General features: G+C 31.3%; 2 protein-coding genes across 5 annotated transcripts in view; one reads left to right on the forward strand and one right to left on the reverse strand.

Moving 5' to 3' along the window:
• Positions 1-499: 499 nt before the first annotated feature.
• On the reverse strand, positions 500-2,185 carry LOC111420814 (dolichyl-diphosphooligosaccharide--protein glycosyltransferase non-catalytic subunit Ost48). The gene is made up of 5 exons (XM_023053859.2): positions 2,005-2,185; positions 1,708-1,946; positions 1,397-1,651; positions 1,052-1,345; positions 500-992 (listed from the first exon to the last, which is right to left on the reverse strand). The coding sequence occupies exons 1-5, from the start codon at positions 2,138-2,140 to the stop codon at positions 600-602; spliced, it is 1,317 nt and encodes a 438-aa protein (XP_022909627.2). The 5' UTR covers positions 2,141-2,185; the 3' UTR covers positions 500-599.
• Positions 2,186-2,512: 327 nt separating this feature from the next.
• LOC111419213 (Exchange protein directly activated by cAMP) overlaps positions 2,513-21,045 on the forward strand; it is a 44,781-nt gene continuing 26,248 nt past the window's right edge. For 3 of the 4 annotated variants that reach the window (XR_011639554.1, XM_071193879.1, XM_071193880.1), the window contains exons 1-2: positions 2,970-3,656; positions 20,212-20,354. Coding sequence is in view for 2 of the 4 variants with exons in the window: in XM_071193879.1 (XP_071049980.1) it covers positions 3,628-3,656; positions 20,212-20,354 (172 nt within the window). In the remaining 2 variants the exon portion in view is untranslated. Of the gene's footprint in view, positions 2,676-2,969; positions 3,657-20,211; positions 20,355-21,045 lie in introns of those variants that run through there. The other variant, XM_071193881.1, reaches the window with a different exon arrangement.

Here is a 21,045-nt window from a genome sequence, read left to right on the forward strand (position 1 = left end):
TTAAAAAAACTTAAATTCAATTTTAACAAGCACCTGCAATATTTGGATCTTAATCACCATGGTAACCGAGTCAAGTTGGATAACCTAACAATAATAAAATTATAACCGTTAATATTTCGCTTTATATTTTAAAATGTTTTAAATTTTATTTTTATATTTTTGTATATTGCTTCTTAAGTGAAATACATAAATAAAAACATAGAAATGTCAATTCTTCCAATGACGTCACAGGCCTTTGCGAGGGGATACGTTCATAAGGAGTTGGATAACCTTATACAGTATGTTTACTCGCTTTACTCAACAGACCTTGGTTTCTAGTTCTAGTATTAGTCTAGATCAGCGGTTCCCCACCTTTTTGACTTGTTGAGCCCTTTTTAAAATCAATTTCTATGGCGGAGCCCCTTATACCTACCTTGCTTATCGGCTGGTCTAGATTATTGTATATTTTTTATTGACATGAGTTGATTAATTAAATTACAACACTGTATAAAAATAAAAATACTGTTTTTAAATAAAAATTTCATTTATTTTCCTTTTATTACAAAAAAAATTAATAGAATTTAACTTCAAAAAATGGGTACAACCCCATAACCTCAATATTAATCAGCTTTTGCACCCTTCACTGATTCATCTTTAAAATGCAAGAAAACGAACGAAAATACAAACAATCCGAACATCATTGAAAAAGCGCTTACATAATAAGGATAAGCACTTGGAATAAACCTTTCATATTGAGTATGTTGTAACGGTCGAACAGAAACTTGAGTCGTACTATATAAACGCGTGTATCCCACCCGGTTATAATCTACTTTAAATTGGTAAACCCCATAAACATCGGGTATTTTAAATTTAGCCTCATAAAGACCATCTTTTGTATGCTTCAATGTTGTTCTAATAAACGGATCAATTCTTACAAATTCTAATTGAATATCTGTAGCTTTGTATGGGATCCAGTTGGTTTTATCGAAAATATCAATTTCAATGGTATAAATCTAAAACATTAATCAAAATTAAAAAATGAATCAATTTCAAAAAAATAAATTTCACATACCACTTCTTCCATGATTGTGTAATCTCCTGGAGCTTCCTTTTCACCAATTTTATGATGTTTAATACTTTTAACTCTTAATTCGCCGGTTTCCTTAAAAACCCATTGACTAATAGCCATAGCAGTTAATTGGTTTCCAGATTTGTCAAACTTTTCACCACCTTGCGATTTTTGAACGCCCGCAGTAAAGAATTCATCAGAAAAGAAAGATAAGGAACCACTAAAAACAACTCGAGCATTGTTTCGGGCTTGTAAAGCTGCAATTAAAACGGTGCTTTTCCCAATAGCATGAGGATACTAATAAAAAAATATTAATGAAAATGTTGCTTTTATCTATTATAAAACTACCTCTTTAATAGGTTGATTTGGGTTGTAACTATATGAGGTGCTATCCCCGGTTAATAAAGGTAACACTAAAACGTTTTCTTGATCCACCAATAATCCAGTACCTTGGTAAAGTAAGGGAGAAATTTCTTTTTTATCACCAACAATTATTGATGCATCAATAAGATTATCAGAAGGTACAACAATTTTTGTGTGTTCACCATCATCTGTGATGTCATAATTAAGATGGTCAATTACATAAGCTCCTTCTTCATCAACCTGCAATTTAAAAAACATTTAAAACAAGTTTTTATTAAAACAAATAAAATAATAACCTCAAAACCACATTCAGAAGCGAGTTCTCTCAATACATCCCCCGTAGAACTACTACCAGCTATTAAAACGTTACCTCCTTCATCGATAAATTGAGTAATAGTCTCCACCGATAATGAACCACCAAATTCTTCAACACTTGGCGCGAAAATAATTAAATTTTGATACAAATATTCGTTATATTTCGATAAAGTTAATGCAGCATCATCAGCTATTTTAAACGTTAACGAATAACCCCTTTCTAAATAAAAAATTACAACAAAATTATGCCGCTTAAGTAACATAACCTCAATTTTTACCTTGTAAAGATTTAAAGAACATCGAATGTGTTTCTTTGATAACTTGGTTATCTAATAGGACTAGAGTGCTTTTAGAAGAGGCGTTCGCCCCTAATATTGACACGAAAAGAAGTATCACGGAAATATGTAGATTCATTTTCAAAAATTGAACACACGTCACCACGTCTACCGGTACAAGAATGACAGCATAAAAAAAGGAGGAGAAATGACAGATAAACGGTGTGAAGTTCGTGTTAAGTTTGATAATAGATTACTTTACGTTGGAATTAATAAAAATATTCACAGGTGGCGCTAAATATATTTAAATTATTATTATTATCGAGTAATGAATTTTTTGAGATGATTATAAGTCAACTGATTGAATCGAGTGTACATACTTTCTAAAAGATTTTCTAAAACGTTCTTAACATATTTCAAGATTCAAAATTGCTTAAATCTATAATAATATTCTGTTTCTTTTGACAGTTTTCCTTTTTGACAGTTATACGTCAAAGCATAACTGTCAAACGTTAAGTTTTCAAGCATTAGTGCTTCTTTATTTGATTCAGATCAGCTTGCTTAGAGAATAGTTTGGATTCATTATAGTGGTATCCTCAATCAACACCATCTAACACTGGACCTAATCAAGATGTGACGATGAGTTTTCATGATTGTTATTATTAAGACGGGTGGTAAGTAACGCTAGTTAGCATAAAATATAACTATGTTGCATATTTTTATTGAACTAAAACAAGAACTAACACTAGACCTAGAACTAGAAAGTATCTAGTTTCTAAGAATGTTTCTAGTTCTAGGTCTAGTGTTAGTTCTAGTTTTACACTAGCACTATCACTAGAACCAACAAGACCTAGAACTAGAAACATTCGGGTTTAGCTATACTGAGAGATGTTTCTAGGCGGCCTGCAACATCTCCGCTTAATTCTTGCTTAAAACTGACCAATAGCAACCCTTCTTGTTACTGCTTCAAAGTTGTACATCTGCAAGAGCTAGAGCAATGCTTTTAAGCTAGGTACAGCTAAACGGAATGTTTCTAGGAATTCTAGGTCTAATCTAAATGAAAATCACCAAAAATACTATACAATTCTTGATTCATTCTTGATAACTGATTCACCATATATCCTGTTCCTTTCGATTCGAGGATTCATCGCAACAAATACTCGTTGAGAACATCTTTTTTTTTGACTTATTTTCCGGTGCACATTTTAATAACAAAAAACCACCCCAAAGCTACTCACCTCTAGCAGCATCCAAAAAGAGATATCAAAACCGAGTTGAACTTACTCGATCTTGCGCACTTAACCCCCCATATCAAACATACCTTCTCTCTGTCTCGCTAACGTCGAATCCGGAAAAGACAAAACTGGTTTTCAGTTGGAAAACGAGAGTCGCGAACCGAACATCACACGACATGTAGAGTTGTTATAATACACGTTTGAACACGTTTCGCACTGAATGGAAATGAAAAAAAGATTGTTATTAATTAAGTTCCTAGAATAAAAAAACCGGTAAAAAAATAAAAGTAAATTTCGGTGGATGCGGCGGGGTTTAATAAATATAAATTAGTGTAACTAAAATAATGACCTTAATATAAGTTGTGGTTTGTTTTCATTGGGGAGATCTAAGATGGAATGGATAGGTGCGTTTGATAAAAGGTAAGTGATATTGATTTTTCCCAAAATTTAATTTTTATCTTTTGTTGAATAATTAGCAAAAAATATTGAGTGGGAAAGAATAAAAAAGAAATTAAGAAGTGAATCTCGTGAATAAAAGATCAAGTGAATAATCACTAAAAATTCCAAGCTACTTTCATTTGCATCGACGTCGTTTCGGCTTCCACTTTATACGAGCTTTATTCATTCTATTTTCTCTTATTGGATGACTGCGGAAGATGTGAATAATTAAGTTCCTACTGCTAACGTGATGGATCGAGAGATATATAAAAATAAAAACAGAATGACTCCAATTCTTTTTTTTCCTTTTAAAATAAAAAATTAGGATGCCATTAAATTAAGACAACTCAATCGATTTCACACTAAAGACCAATTTAACGATGATTTCGAACTGTTTTATCGATCGCTATAAATCGTTTTATAACCTGTAACACGTTAAATCTCTTGTGGCTCGGCACTCCATTAACATAAATTAACGTTTCAAAATGACAAAATTTACTACAAACAAAACTTTTTTCCAAATTTAAACAGGAATTACAACAATTTACGGTTTTGTTAATTCAAATTAAATTGTACTTCAGATAGAATGTTTTTTTTTGGGTGTCCAAATAAAAGTTGATAAATGGATAGCACGTAAGTTTTCGAAAAGTTAATGAAATAATATTAGCGCCAGTTATAATTTGTTCTATACGCGGGTTGAAACTGGAATTCAATTTCGTCACGGGTTTGGCCTCGAAAGCTAAATGGAAAAGCGGAAATCCCTTCGAAATCCTATCGTTTCGAAGGGAGAAAAGAATGGTTTTCAGACGCACTTCCAATCTCTCAGTGAAGTTCAATTGCACACAGTGCCCAATATCGATTTCGAAATAGCTGTTTTTTTTAAATCAAAAAATGTTAATATACATATAATTTATATAGAAATTTTATATGGGTATTTAACATTTTCATTACATTGAATGGATTTGATTTTACTCTAAACGTTGTACTATCTGGTTTTTTAATACCTGAGCTATTGTCTTAGCAGCATAGCTGCCTCGGTTTCTAACTAATACATATGCAATGCAAAAAGTGTTACTGTCAGTTTCTTTTTTGAGTAACTAAATCATTGCCTCGGTAGCATAGCTTCCTCGGCTTCTTAATAATAGAAATTGTAATAAAAGACATTTTTTAATACTTGAACTATTGTCTTGGCAGTGTACTGCCTCGGTTTCAAAAAAATACATGTGTAATGCAAAAAATGTTACTGTCAATTTCTTTTTTGAGTACCTAAAGTAGTGATGGAACGGATAGCGATTTTGCGAAAAGCCGGATGAGCGATGCCCATCCTATATTGCCACATTATTGCGATATTTGAATAAAAATGAAATTAATAAGAAAGCTGATAAGATATGTCAACTTATTTGGATCCAAGATACAAACTGAACTTTTATGATACTGATTTAACTAACGAAGCAACTCTAAAAAGAGGTTACTTTAATTAATTTTGAAAATAATCGATGAAAATGGCAACATCGAAAATTTTATCAAAACTGCAAATATTGTTTTCTCAAAAACTAAAAGTTATTTTTCAAATCGTGTTGTTTCATTGGAAAGAGGACACTCTTATTAACATTTGAGGAAATTTTCAAACTCATATTCCAAGAAACGGATTTTATACGAATTTTTAAAACTTAATCGGCAAAAATTGCAAATTTCAAAAAAATTTTCGATCATTTCAAAAATTTATTTCTCAAGAACTAAAAGTGATTTTTCAAAACGGCTTGTTGCATTAAAAAGAGGATACTTTAATTAATAATTGGTGATATTTCTACAAGAATCCTCCAAGAAATTAATTTTATAGCGAATTTTGAAAATAATCGATGAAAATGGCAACATCGAAAATTTTATCAAAACTGCAAATATTGTTTTCTGAAAAACTAAAAGTTATTTTTCAAATCGTGTTGGTTCATTGGAAAGAGGACACTCTTATTAACACTTTGGGAAATTTTCATTCTCATATTCCAAAAAATGGATTTTATACGAATTTTTAAAACCTAATCTGCAAAAATTGCAAAATTCGATAAAATTATCGATCATTTCAAATATTATTTTTCAAAAACTAAAAGCGATTTTTCAAAATGGCTTGTTGCATTAAAAAGAGGATACTTTAATTAATAATTGGTGATATTTCTACAAGAATCCTCCAAGAAATTAATTTTATAGCGAATTTTGAAAATAATCGATGAAAATGGCAACATCGAAAATTTTATCAAAACTGCAAATATTGTTTTCTCAAAAACTAAAAGTTATTTGTCAAAGCGGCTTGGTTCATTGGAAAGAGGACACTTTTATTAACACTTTGGGAAATTTTCATACTCATATTCTAAGAAGTGGATTTTATACGAATTTTTAAAACTTAAACGGCGAAAATTGAAAAAGAAAGAAAACACATTCAATGAAAAATCAAATAACAACAATTCAACAAAGTGTTAAGTTAAGCATCGAAGACTATTGTCTTAGCAACATAGCTGCCTCGACTTCTAAATAACACATGTGCATTAAGTATTCATTTCTTAACCTCAATTGTATAGTTACTGAAAATGTGGCTAGAAATCAGAAAATGACATAAATTGTATAGCGTTCCTAACTAAAATACCAGCAGAAACCCTAAAAATTTAACGTTGTCAGGTATTAAGTATAGAAAAAGAAATAAACTAGACTGTAGGATTACTTTTTAAAAAATACATGTTAACTAAGGCAGTGCTATTATGTTCGGATGGTCCATCAGAAAGTAAGGACGCTTGATTAATCCCTAGACGGAGGATTTTCACAAGGGAAATTTAGTTTACACTTACCAGAAAATGAGAGTAATATAAATGGAAATGAAAGATACTTTGGTGAAATGATAGAAAATAAAGGAAGTGGAAAGGGAAATGTGAGCGAACTAACTTAGTAGATTATGTACAGGTATGTTAAATGAAATTTGTTGAATGAACGACGCCACATTTTAACTTTTAGATATCGTAGAAACACCAAAACATGAACTTCATTTTATATTAAACACGACTTTGAAGTAAATAAATCATCTTATTAAAATTTTATAATTAATCCGGACAACGCAACGTTCATAACGTAGCAATTTAAAGAGCAATAAGTCTTTATACAAGTTTGAAGTAAACATGTTGCTATGTCGTTTATTAACGCGTAGATAGCCGAGAATTTAGGGAATATGAAGTTTATACCTCAGCGTCTTTGAGATTCCCCCTCCTTTGAACTTTTGTTATACCAATTTAATTAGTTTCAGTAGGAATTCGCAATTGTTAACAGAAACCAAGATGAAGTTATGTAATCCATCGTTCAGTTTGAATAACTTTTCAGGTATCTATATATAAAGATTTTAAACTCAGTTAATGGTAGTTAAATGTAAGAGTTACGAATCCGTTACAAAATGAGGCAAGTTAGTAATCTGATACTGATGAAGTGGAAAAGTTTCGACTTTAAAAAGACTTTCAAAAGATAATATCAAAAGACAGATAAATCCAATTAATTACAACAGGCTAGGTAGTTTATATCCATGTGGTCGGTTTTTTGATAGGATCATTAATCAACCTGAGAGAGGGTTTACGGAAATCAAATTAATTACGGTTGGGTTAGAATCGCAAAAGTGTTCAAAAAATCATCTGAAACGATATCTGCGTTTGAGTTTACAGGTAAAGTAAACTGAAATGAAAAAGTTTTCAAATTAAGGTTTATTTAAGAACATCGTATACCTTCAACATCGCAATAATATTTGGAAAATTGTCCGTAAAGGAATCTCGATCTCAAACGAGGAGAGTGAAGATGTGGGAGTTTGGAAATTCATCTCAATGAATGAAATAGGGGCGCGGGTGATTGCACGTTAAACGGAATTCTGAGCTTTAGATATCGATTGAAATAACGGTCTTCGCCATCCTCTCCATCGTCGTCGTATTCGTTTCGAAAGGGAGAATTTTGGATGGCATAAATCTACCGTTGTAATTGGATTCTCAGCAAAGCTTCCAAAAAAAGTTTTTTTTTCTGTAAAGAAATGATAATTTTCTACCGCGTTATTTCACGGCGCATACGCATGAGTGGGATTACACTCGAAAAGAATGTGATAAAAGGAGTTGACCTGGAATAAAATTGACGCTATTTATAATTTAACCGCGAAAACAAAGATAGGGATACGAAAAGTTTTGAATTAAAACCGATCGATACTCAGACTCAAACGAAAATTTCGTTTACTTAGCAAATATTAACTGGTTAAATTTGTCGAACTTGTTTAATTAAAATGGGATTGTGTTTATATAGAGTTAAATGACGTGGTTAACATGCCATAAAAATCTGTTTATATTTAAATTAGTTTATTTAACACTGAAAAATAAATAGGTAATCTCAAAGATGTCAAATTAACGAATATAAACGTTATTTTGATTTTAAGTGTTTTTGGAAAATTCCACCATGCTCTTTAAAACCCCATATCTCAGCCAACGCTCATTCACAAAAGCTATAAACTGGCAGGATTATTCTTCAGATGCTGTCAAATAGATTGTCATTTATTGTATCAGAGTACCTTATACAGGATGGTCAAAAATTGAATTACTCTACAATTTATCTATAAACATTTCTATACCTATTTATTGTAGTTTCTCTCATATTGGGAAATTTATCAAAACATGCAGAAAATGAACAATACATGCTACCAAAATTTCAAATCTCTTCGAATAGAGGAACTTGAAAAAGTTCTAACGAACCAGTTACGTGAGACCTCCTGTATACAGGTGATTTATAACATACGGAGCAGACTAAAAGGGTAGATACTAGAGGTAAAACTGAAGAGATTTTCTTAATAAAGTTTTGTTAAAAACTTAATAGTTACAAAGATATTATTTTTTAAATAATTTAATAATTTTTGAGTAAAGAACTGATATTCAGAAATAATATATGACGTGAATAATATCACGCTTTTCTTGATTAGAAAAATTCATATTGATTATAATTTATAAAACCTCAATCAACGTTAATTAGAAACTAAACGAACTTACGTTTGCCTTAAGCTGTCATAATCAATCGTATCTATCGATTGTTTCCATAGCATACTACCTGTACAAATTTCCAATTAAAAGAATAAATGGCTATAACATATTTTTTAATAAAAATATCTATGTCAAGTGGTATATCATTAGAATCGTTGACAAAATGCCTTTTTTATAAAGGCCAACTATGGTTTCCATTAGAAAAATTGCAAGTTTGTGTCATAACTAAAAAATTATTGCTTAAATAAAGAAATCAGTTACACTGCTTTATTAAACATGTAATACCCTACAAATTTTTCCTTTACACATTTTTGATAAATATAGAAATGATCTTAATTATAATCAAAAATGCTTTAATTTGATACCAAACACGATATATTTGGGTTAAAACATGAAAAAGTTAGGTTAGAAACTGTCAAATGTCAGAATTAAAAATAACGATTTTGTGATAAATATTGAAATGATCTTAAAAAGCATCAAAAATGCTTTCATTTGATACCAAACACGTTACATTTGGGTTAAAAAATAAAAAAGTTAGGTTATAAACTGTCAAATGTCAAATAAGCGCCATTTTTTTTTCCTAAAAATTAAAATATCTCGAAAACGGTTGAAGATAAATAGGTCAAGTTTGGGTTAATGTTACATTAACGTTCATTAATGTTAAAAAAAGAATAAATTTTTCGGGTTTTGAGGTTAGACATTTTTTTTTTACTGAATTGTGTTGTAATCTGTTCTTGAGTTTTAAGTGACCCAAATCGTATTGGTTACGGAGTTATGACTTTTAAAACATGAAAAAGTTAGGTTGGAAACTGTCAACTGTCAAAATTAAATATAAAGATTTTTGATAAATATAGAAATGATCTTAATAAACATAAAACATAAAAAAGTTAGGTTAGAAGTTGTCAAATGTCAGAATTAAAAATAACGATTTTTTGATAAATATTGAAATGATCTTAATAAGAATCAAAAATGCTTTCATTTGATACCAAACACGTTATATTTGGGTTAGACAATAAAAAAGTTAGGTTATAAACTGTCAAATGTCAAATAAGCGCCATTTTTTTTTCCTAAAAATTAAAATATCTCGAAAACGGTTGAAGATAAATAGGTCAAGTTTGGGTTCATTTTAAAGGATTTTTAATTTTCTATCCATTAATGTTAAAAAAAGAATAAATTTTTCGGGTTTTGAGGTTAGACATTTTTTTTTTACTGAATTGTGTTGTAATCTGTTCTTGAGTTTTAAGTGACCCAAATCGTATTGGTTACGGAGTTATGACTTTTAAAACATGAAAAAGTTAGGTTGGAAACTGTCAACTGTCAAAATTAAATATAAAGATTTTTGATAAATATAGAAATGATCTTAATAAACATAAAACATAAAAAAGTTAGGTTAGAAGTTGTCAAATGTCAGAATTAAAAATAACGATTTTTTGATAAATATTGAAATGATCTTAATAAGAATCAAAAATGCTTTCATTTGATACCAAACACGTTATATTTGGGTTAGACAATAAAAAAGTTAGGTTATAAACTGTCAACTGTCAAATAACCGCCATCGATATAACAAGAAAATGTTTTTTTCGAGATATCTAGTTAGCCATGCATTTTATCAATGCAAAAAAACAAAAAGCTCATTAAATTGAGTTAATGAAACTGCAATTCTTTCCCTATTTAATCGTTTCTCTATCTCCGCTAGTTTTCGAGATCTCCATATTAAACATGGAAAAAAACTCGCCCTGTATATTAAGGTATTTTAAATTGTTGCGTTAAGTATTAGACTAATTACCTTTGCAAACCCTCAATACGATCAATATATCGGAGTACATAGGGTTCCAAACCACAGAGGATATGTGTAAACCCTACTAACGTACGTTGTATACAACGCAATGATACATTATAACCTTTTCTCTCTCTTTGCTAAACATAATCTCTTGTATCTTGGTAAAGATACAAAAACCCTTATAAGAAACGTTTCAAATCGGCGAGGTGCTAGAATCTTTCGAAGCTGACGATTTTGTGTTTATACAGGGTCATCCACGACGACCGTCCATTCTCTATTTTTGGGATATCAATTTAAGATTCAGAACATGCATAAGCAACATGATGGAGTGTGTTTTGGTGCCGAGTATATCTGTCTAGATCGTTTGGTCACTTTACTACGGCACTTTAACTTTTCGAAATTTGGAAATACCATAACATCATTTTTTTAAATGGCAACCCCATATTTAATATCATTATATATCGATATTTAACCTAGTGTGCCATGAATACCTAGTGTGACCTAGTGTATAACCATATGAACTGGCCTTTTGAAAATTTGCAGACTTCTGTGTTTGATGCCAGCTTTTTACTAAAATATTTTCAGGTTCCGGGTGCTTGCGGTTACATCGGAAGAGGTGACAATTTTCATATTTCAAATGGAACAACAAAATGGTTCAATTTTAGGCCAACATAAAGTTGCAGCTGACACGTACGCGCAGTTATTTGGTTGCACTCTCCATAAATTATTATCAAATTCAAATAATCCTCATTACTAAATTCCAAACGTGGCATTTCTTGAGAACAGATCACTACAAAAAGTAACCTAGTCATCACACCAACAGAAATAAACCATAGCTTTAGCAAATGTCAAACTGTTTACTCTTTCCTTACTGATCCTCTGATAATACATAACCACAACAACATTCCCAACACAAAATTTTTTTCCGGCAGTCAAAGTAGATGATTAATGAATTATAAAAAGTAGCGTTGTAGTTGACATTTTTGATTGAAAAATGTTATAAAACTCAGGGTGTTCCATTTAAAATACGAAAATTGTCACCTCTTCTGGTATAACCACAAGTAGCCGGAACCTGAAAATATTTTAATATCGATATTTGTGTGCATTTTTCAATAAACCCTAATTATTTCCCAAACTATAAATGTTAGGTATAGGACATATCGGATATAAAAGATGTAAAATGAGACACCGAAGACGACTAAGTAATAAAATATGGGGGGTGCCATTTAAAGAAATGAAGTTATGGTACTTCCAAGTTTCGAAAAGGTAACGTGCCATAGTAAAGTGACCAAACATTCTAGACAGCCATACTCGGCACCAAAACATACTCCATCATGTTGCTTAAGCATGTTCTGAATCCTAAATTGATACCCCAAAAATCAAGTGTTCTCTGATTTTTTGATGAACAAATGTCTGCTGGAGCAGATTTTTCTAGAAAAATTTGAATAACTCGAGAACGGCCGAATCAAATTGCAAAAAGTAAAGTCATTCATAAATCTTGAAAACAGACAAATCCAAATATGTAAAAATATACAGGGTGTTCCATTTAAAAAAATAAAGTAGGTGGCGACTTCCGGTATAACCGGAAGTGTTTTAGTCGAAGAGAACGCAATTGATAATACTTAAATCTGAATTTTCAAATTTGTATTTTGGCCAGAACCCTGTAAAGTTCTAATGGACGGTCGTCGTGGATGACCCTGTATATCAAATGGAGCGCCGTAGCCACAAGCAACTTCGGCTTCATTCTATAAACTGGTAAAGATAATGAGAGGAAACTATTAAATAAAAACCGCGATTGAAGTAGCGTCTCGGCCACAAGTGACCTTCGCTTAATTCTACAAATTCATTCACATTAAAATCATTCACGATACAGCCCGTGTAGCTGATTTAAACCCCATAGAACACATGTGAGATATGCTAGAGAGACGAGTTAGAAGAGTGTGAATCTGATTCGAAGTATGTCTCGAAGGATGAGGTATTAACATTTTGTTTGATTTATTTGTAACAGTTTAATTAAATTTCATCGATATCCGTGAGTTGTTTTAATTTCTGATGGCGCTGCCGAACAAGCTGCGTTATATTTTAGAACTTATAACTTTGGTGTTAACAACAATAGAAACTTGAATAAAAGACAGAAGTAATCAGAACAGACGAGACTACAAGCTCCTTATGTTTAAAATTAATTTCTTTTGTCGGCAAGTTTTAAAGTGTAGGAAGAAAACACGTATTAGCGTTATTCACAATTGCTGAAATTGAAAAGCGTCAATTTTTTAATTTAGTTCACAACGAAAAATCTACACAAAGGTATTTAATTAATTTGTAGTGTTCTAGAAAAACAAGTCTAACCCAAAAATTAATTAACGAAATGTGATGACCCACCTGCGATGAATAGACAAGATATTTATATAAAAAAAAATTATCCTATACAGGGTGTATCTGAATGACTGCAACAAACTTCAGGGGGTGATTCTTTAGTGAATTTTAAGGGTACTTTCATATATGAACCATGGGTGACTTCGGCTCCCCTAAGGAGCTACACCCCTCCAAAAATGGCGGAAAATTTTGGTTTAATTTTTTTTTCTCGAAAACCATAAACGCTAGGAAAATGAAATTTAGGGAATATGTTTAACCCATAATAGGGCACGTTTTGATGCTATTTGTACTTTCAACCTACCCTTCTAAACTACTAAACTTAACCACCCTCGTTCAATTTATGCCTAGTTTTTTTTTATGAAGATGATAAATACATTGGAACAATTTCAGTTAGATAGGTAAAGCTATTCTAAAACTTTTTTATCTCTCTGAAGTTCTTCGAAAATTTAATAATTTCTGAGAAAAAAAAATAATTAAGCAAACACTAACTGTGAAGCTGTAGGGTTGTTAATCGAAAGTTGGAATGAATTTTTAATGAAAAAACCTTAGTAGGCTTTGCAATCTTTGTCAGAAATATTTTTGACGTTTAAATGTCAGTGGTTTTCGTATAGTTCATTTTTTTTCTATAATACAAAATTAACAGGAGGTTTTGTTTTATCATGTTTAGAAATAGATATGTCACACTAACGTTTGAGCTTTCATTATTCAAAAAGAAAAGGTGCATAAAAAATGTTGTGGGTGTTTATTTGCCATTTATTTACCTAGAAAAGGTGTTTTGTTCTATTTAATTACTTTGTAGCACGTTTTTACAATAAATACTTACTTCGCTAAAATCGTATTTATCTAAAAATTTATTAGTATTTTAACCTCAACTATTTAGTTACTGAAAATGTTACTAAAAATGAGGAAAACAACATAAATTTTATAAGGGTCCTAGATAATACCAACAGAAACCCTAAAAAATTTACATTGACAAGTATTATAGAAAAAAAAACGAACTATACTATTATTATTGTTTTATTTGAAATTTTTAAACGTCGAGCGAACGAGCGTAAATGCGATAGAACTTTATTTAAAAATTAATTTGCAAAACAATAAGTAAAAAAAACACTGACATTTAAACGTCAAAAATATTTTTGACAAAGATTACAGAGCCTACTAAGATTTTTTTATTAAAAATTCATTCCAACTTTTGATCGACAACCCCGATGTTTAACGTGCAGTATTTGCTTTATTATTGTTTTTCTCAAAAATTAGTCGTTTTTGGAAAAATTTTAGAGAGACAAAAAAGTTTTAGGATACTTTCATCTACCTAGGTAAAATTTTTTTAATGTATTTATCATCTGCATAAAAAAAATATTAGCAAAAATGTAAAGGGGGTGGTCACGTTTAGTAATTTAGAAGGGTAGGTTGAAAGTACAAATAGGATCAGAACGTGCCCTATTATAAGTTAAACATATTCCCCAAATTTCATTTTCCATAAACGCTATGGTTTTTGAGAAAAAGAAATTAAACCAAAATTTTCCGCCGTTTTTGGAGGGGTGTAGCTCCTTAGGGGAGCCGAAGTCGCCCATGGTTCATATATCAAAGTACCCTTAAAATTCACTAAAGAATCACCTCTTGAAGTTTGTTGCAGTCATTCAGATACACCCTGTATATTTTAACTCGTGATTTCTATTTTCACTGTAATAAATGTAAAAAAGTTTTCCTCTAATTTTTTTTTTTCAACAAGCTTAAAGTTCAATGATTAAAGAGTTAAAAAGCATTGTTATTATGTTATTATTTCTAGTAGAATAAATTCGATTTTAAACAATAGCATAATTTAGTTTACGTCTATTTCGGGTTTGATTCAGTTTTCATTTCGTTTTGTTACCCACGGTAGATGAAAATCAAAAGCGCAAATCGGATTTAAACGAATTTACGGCCTGCACGACCAACATGTAATTGCGTTTGTCACATGTCCCCAATATAATCCAGTCAAATGACAATGCTCTCTTTACGTGCCGTTCACTCCCACCATTCCACCAAATTCAAATATGTAATTCATTATGTTAAAACACGCGATAAAAAGGTTCTCACTTTTGATGTAAATTAAAATTTATTTTCTCAGCATCACCACATATAGTAGTTGTTCAAAAATTGGGGATTTCTTTTTCACAAAAGCTGAGTTTTTAAAGAAAAACAGTCTATCTTTTTCTTTAAGCGTGTCCCTTTGGACGTGTTTGTTCGTTCGAAAAAGTTTTACTACAACCTGATGCTGGTGCTACGAATTCTCTTATTCACTCGTTCTCGTTCTATCTCGCGCGATCGATCCCCAAGAGTTGGTGTCCCCCTCAAATAATAAAAGGAGAGTTCACACGCTTCAGCTTCTCTTAGCCAACGCGCAAAACTCTTAAAACACTCACACTTTGCGACATCTTCGCCTGGAGAACGTCATCTTTAAGTCCGCAAATCCGCTATATAATTTTCTGCGATTATATGGTAATAACCATAAAAATAAACTTGGAATATTTGTTTATTTTGTATAAAAGTTCTATTTGATATTCGGAACGATACATCAATCTATGTTGGGAGTGAGTTGATTGCGTTGAACGTTGGAGTTGCAACGATCAAGCGTGTTAAACTTTCAAAAGCGAATGTTTTGCTGAATTTCTACACAATTGGTTTGAAACTTTGCGTACTATTCTATACGTTCGTTTATCTGCATTGAAAGTTTTGCTTTAGATAATGTTAAAATGGCTAAAAAAAGTTTGGAATGTTAGTTTGAGATAGTACTAAAGTGGTTTATATAAATAAAATCATTAGTTTACATTTACTTCTTTTGTGTGGTACTAAACAAATCATAAAAACAGTTTTATACGAAAAATTTAACTTATTACAATGAGTTAGGAGTTAACATTAAAGTTGCGGTTTGAAGGACCCAACCCGTTGAACAGTGTGATTCTTAGTGCCACCCCTCAACCCGAGGGTTAAGTGACCTGTTACCGCTTTAATTCTAGCCACCCACAATTCTCCATTTTATGGTGGATGCGCCGAAATTAAATTTCTTTCTTTACTTATTATATTACGGGCATATTAGATTATTTGGATTACACAACTTGTAGTTGTTAACGTCGTAACCTGCGACATTTTTTTCGAATTTGCATATGGAACGAGGGTATTTTATACGTTTTATACTAGCCCTTTGTTTGAATTGTTTAAATTTTAGAATTGTTTTTAAAAGGTTTGTTATTTCTAGTAGATGTTATATCAATAGTAGTGGTTCGATCAACCACGGTGTGTTTATTTACAATTCCACCGCTGATTGACCTTCTTCAAGGTCAATTAATTTTATCTCTGATTTCTAGATAGCCCGGATAGATGCAATAAAAGCTTTTATTTCAGATTTTTAACATTAAATCATTAAGATTTCTTTCAATTGGTTTTACCCCTATGCGGTAAGAAAACTAAAACTTTTTCAAAAACTAAAAGCGATTTTTCAAAACGGCTTGTAGCATTAAAAAGAGGACACTTTAATTAATAATGGGTGATATTTCCACAAGGATCCTTCAAGAAATTAATTTTATAGCGAATTTTGAAAATTATCGATGAAAATTGCAACATCGATTTTTATTAATATTGTTTTCTCAAAAACTAAAAGTTATTTTTCAAAACGGGTTGGTTCATTAGAAAGAGGACACTTTTATTAACACTTTGGGAAATTTTCATACTCATATTTTAAAAAGTAGATTTTATACGAATTTTTAAAACTTAATCGGCGAAAATTGCAAAATTCGAAAAAATCATTTCAAAAAGCCTATCTCTCCCTCTCTATACAATCTTTTCTGCCACGATCTTTACAACGACAACCCAGACGCCTTTAACCTCACTGCATACGCACTTCTTTACGCCGACGACACAGCATTGGTCTCGCACAGTAGGGATATTACTTCCTCGGTCCGTAAGTTGCAGACGCTCATAAACGAAACGGAAAATTGGTACCGAAAATGGCGCATCTTACTCAATCCCACAAAAACACAATTTTTTGTCCCATTCCTCTCACCCGCGCTCCCTCTCCCACAATTACAATCCAATCAACGGCAATCTCCGTCTCACCAACCTGCAAGTATCTTGGCATAATACTTGACAGAACGCTTAAGTTTTCCACTCATGCAACCAAGGTGAAGATGAAAGTAAAGACACGCGCCAAACACTTTAAATCTCTCTCGTTCAGCGGTCGCGGAATCTCTACCTCATGTGCCTCGCACATCTACAAGACCATATGCAGGCCCATCATAGAATATGGATCAATACTGCTAAGCAACGCACCAAGAAGAACGAAGTACCACCTGGAAGTAGCGGAAAGATCTGCACTGAGATCCATCACCCGAATTAGGGACCCCCGTAATCCCCTCTTTAACCCTAGCAATGATCTGCTATACCAACTTACCGATATACCCCCTATCCATACCCGTCTTCAATCTTTGTCCTATAAATCCATTCTAAATTTTCCTACCAACGCCTTGCAACACACGCTTATATCGCCTCGATTACTCCACCCTCGCAATAACCCACCTCTTCTCTTCCAAAAACTCCTGGCCGTCAGAGAAGACTGAAGCAAGCCGCCGACTACAAAAATCACGGGCAGAAAGACCTTGGTCGGTAGCCCTATTCTCACCCCTTAACTTTTTTATTTTTGTTGTATATACATATAGATATTTTTATTGTTATTCTTATTTTTTTTTTATGTAGTGGGTACAGAATAAAATTTGTTTTCTTCTTCTTCATTTCAAAAATTTATTTCTCAAAAACTAAAGGTGATTATTCAAAACGGCTTATTGCATTAAAAAGAGGATACTTTAATGAATAATTGGTGATATTTCCATAAGGATCCTTCAAGAAATTAATTTTATACCGAATTTTGAAAATTATCGATGAAAATTGCAACATCGAAAATTTATTAAAACTTCAAATATTGTTTTCTCAAAAACTAAAAGTTATTTTTCAAAACGTGTTGGTTCATTGGAAAGAGGACATTCTTATTAACACTTTGGGAAATTTTCATACTCATATTCCAAGAAATGGATTTTATACGAATTTTTAAAACTTAATTAGCGAAAATTGCAAAATTCGAAAAAATTGTCGATCATTTCAAAAATTTAGTTCTCAAAAACTAAAAGTGATTTTTCAAAACGGCTTTTTGCATTAAAAAGAGGATACTTTAATGAATAATTGGTGGTATTTCCATAAGGATCCTTTAATAAATTAATTTTATAGCGAATTTTGAAAATTATCGATGAAAATTGCAACATCGAAAATTTTGTCAAAACTTCAAATATTGTTTTCTCAAAAACTAAAAGTTATTTTTCAAAACGTCTTGGTTCATTGGAAAGAGGACATTCTTATTAACACTTTGGGAAATTTTCATACTCATATTCCAAGAAATGGATTTTATACGAATTTTTAAAACTTAATTTGCGAAAATTGCAAAATTCGATAAAATTATCGATCATTTCAAATATTTATTTTTCAAAAACTAAAAGCGATTTTTCAAAACGGCTTGTTGCATTAAAAAGAGGATACTTTAATTAATAATTGGTGATATTTCCACAAGGATCCTTCAAGAAATTAATTTTATAGCGAATTTTGAAAATTATCGATGAAAATTGCAACATCGAAGATTTTATCAAAACTTTAAATATTTTCTCAAAAACTAAAAGTTATTTTTCAAAACGTGTTGGTTCATTGGAAAGAGCACACTTTTATTAACACTTTGGGAAATTTTCATACTCATATTCCAAGAAGTGGATTTTATACGAATTTTTAAACCTTAATCGGCGAAAATTCGGATAAATTGCCGATCATTTCAAAAATTTATTTCTCAAAAACTAAAAACGGTTATTCAAAACGGCTTGTTGCATTAAAAAGAGGATACTTTAATTAATAATTGGTGATATTTCCACAAGGATCCTTCAAGAAATTAATTTTATAGCGAATTTTGAAAATTATCGATGAAAATTGCAACATCGAAGCTTTTATCAAAACTTTAAATATTGTTTTCTCAAAAACTAAAAGTTATTTTTCAAAACGTGTTGGTTCATTGGAAAGAGCACACTTTTATTAACACTTTGGGAAATTTTCATACTCATATTCCAAGAAATGGATTTTATACGAATTTTTAAAACTTAATCTGCGAAAATTGCAAAATTCGATAAAATTATCGATCATTTCAAATATTTATTTTTCAAAAACTAAAAGTGATTTTTCAAAACGGCTTGTTGCATTAAAAAGAGGATACTTTAATGAATAATTGGTGATATTTCCATAAGGATCCTTCAAGAAATTAATTTTATACCGAATTTTAAAAATTATCGATGAAAATTGCAACATCGAAAATTTATTAAAACTTCAAATATTGTTTTCTCAAAAACTAAAAGTTATTTTTCAAAACGTGTAGATTCATTGGAAAGAGGACACTTTTATTAACACTTTGGAAAATTTTCATACTCATATTGCAAAAAATGGATTTTATACGAATTTTTAAAACTTAATCTGCGAAAATTGCAAAATTCGATAAAATTATTGATCATTTCAAATATTTATTTTTCAAAAACTAAAAGCGATTTTTCAAAACGGCTTGTTGCATTAAAAAGATTATACTTTAATTAATAATTGGTGATATTTCCACAAGTATCCTTCAAGAAATTAATTTTATAGCGAATTTTGAAAATTATCGATGAAAAACTAAAAGTTATTTTTCAAAACGGGTTTGTTCATTGGAAATACGACACTTTTATTAACACTTTGGGAATATTTTCATACTCATATTCCAAGAAATGGATTTTATACGAATATTTAAAACTTAATCGGCGATTGTGGTTGTAAAAAATGTATACACCGACAGTCCCTTCCAGTAAAGAGGCGACTTAACCAGTAAATCCATTCGGTGTGTTCGTTCAAAAATTAAAGCAAGTTTACCAACGCTTGGTACACCACCAATTTTCGTAATTATCTATAATAACTTACCTTCTCTTAACTAATTATTTATAATAAGCTTCTAACCAGCATTAAAGCACTTGAACCACGATATTATAATATTAACAAATTTCATAAAATTTCATCTTGCTCCACTTAATTTATTATTGAATTTGTATTAAAAAAAAATGGTTGTTTAAATTTGAAACTTTCCGACGTTTATTGTATTTTACAAGATTTCGTGGTCTTTCAGCTTCCGAATCACGTTTCCTTTGACTTTTATTTTCGGTTTAACGTCCGGAAAGTTTCCGCGAAGCTCTCGGGTCGTTTAAAGGTAGTTTTAAATTCACCTTTACCTGCCATAACTAAATTTTTATTGAAATCTTCTCGTTTTCAGACCGTTGGATAGGAACGTAAAAGACGTCGAATTGATCGTCGGAAGATTGAAACGTATCGACCACTTTAACAGACTGCCAAATTCCGTGTTAAATCAAATCGCTTTGTGCGCTTATTACGAAGATATCGAGAAAGGTGTAACACGTAAGTAACATTAAAGTAGTTTTTGAACTAAATTAATTTGATTTTTTTTTGTTATTTTTGATTCCGGTGTACATACAATGTGTGAGTTATAAAAAAGTTTAGTTTTTGAACCGTTTCGGGGGAGCGTTGGATAACAGTTTTTATAGGTGCACCGAAATCGACCGTTAGAGTCTGGTTTAGAGGGTGGTTCGTTCTCGGACATTTACTCCACACCTCCACCCAGAAAGTAATTTTCTTTCGTCGTCGTCGTTGGATCTTGACGAGTTTCCTTTTCTATTTTCCCCGCTTTCATAGTTGGAGCTAACCTCATGGGATGCCAAGAGACACGTTTCGTTTTTATTACAAGCTTTACTAACAGAAAAAAGGAACACTAAAGCTTCCTTGTTTCAAATTACTTAATTCGATTTGACTTTTTATTTTTTCCCTTTTTAATGAAATTGAACAAATTTGCACATAACTTTCTGATATGTTTTTCGGGTGAAGTTCACCAAAACTTAGCGGTGGGTAATGCATTAATTTGTAGGCAATTTACGTTCCCTACGTTCTCAATTAGAATTTTAATTAATCCGCCGTACCTTCGAGTTTAGAGTTAGCTGGATTCTCCTTCTTGCTTGTACGTGCCACTTCCAACCTACAAATCCTTGTAATCTTAAGAAACTTGAAAATATTTTATGTACCCAACAAAAAACGT

Source organism: Onthophagus taurus, chromosome 2 (genome assembly GCF_036711975.1).
Source record: "Onthophagus taurus isolate NC chromosome 2, IU_Otau_3.0, whole genome shotgun sequence".
NCBI classification, from domain to species: Eukaryota; Metazoa; Arthropoda; class Insecta; order Coleoptera; family Scarabaeidae; genus Onthophagus; species Onthophagus taurus.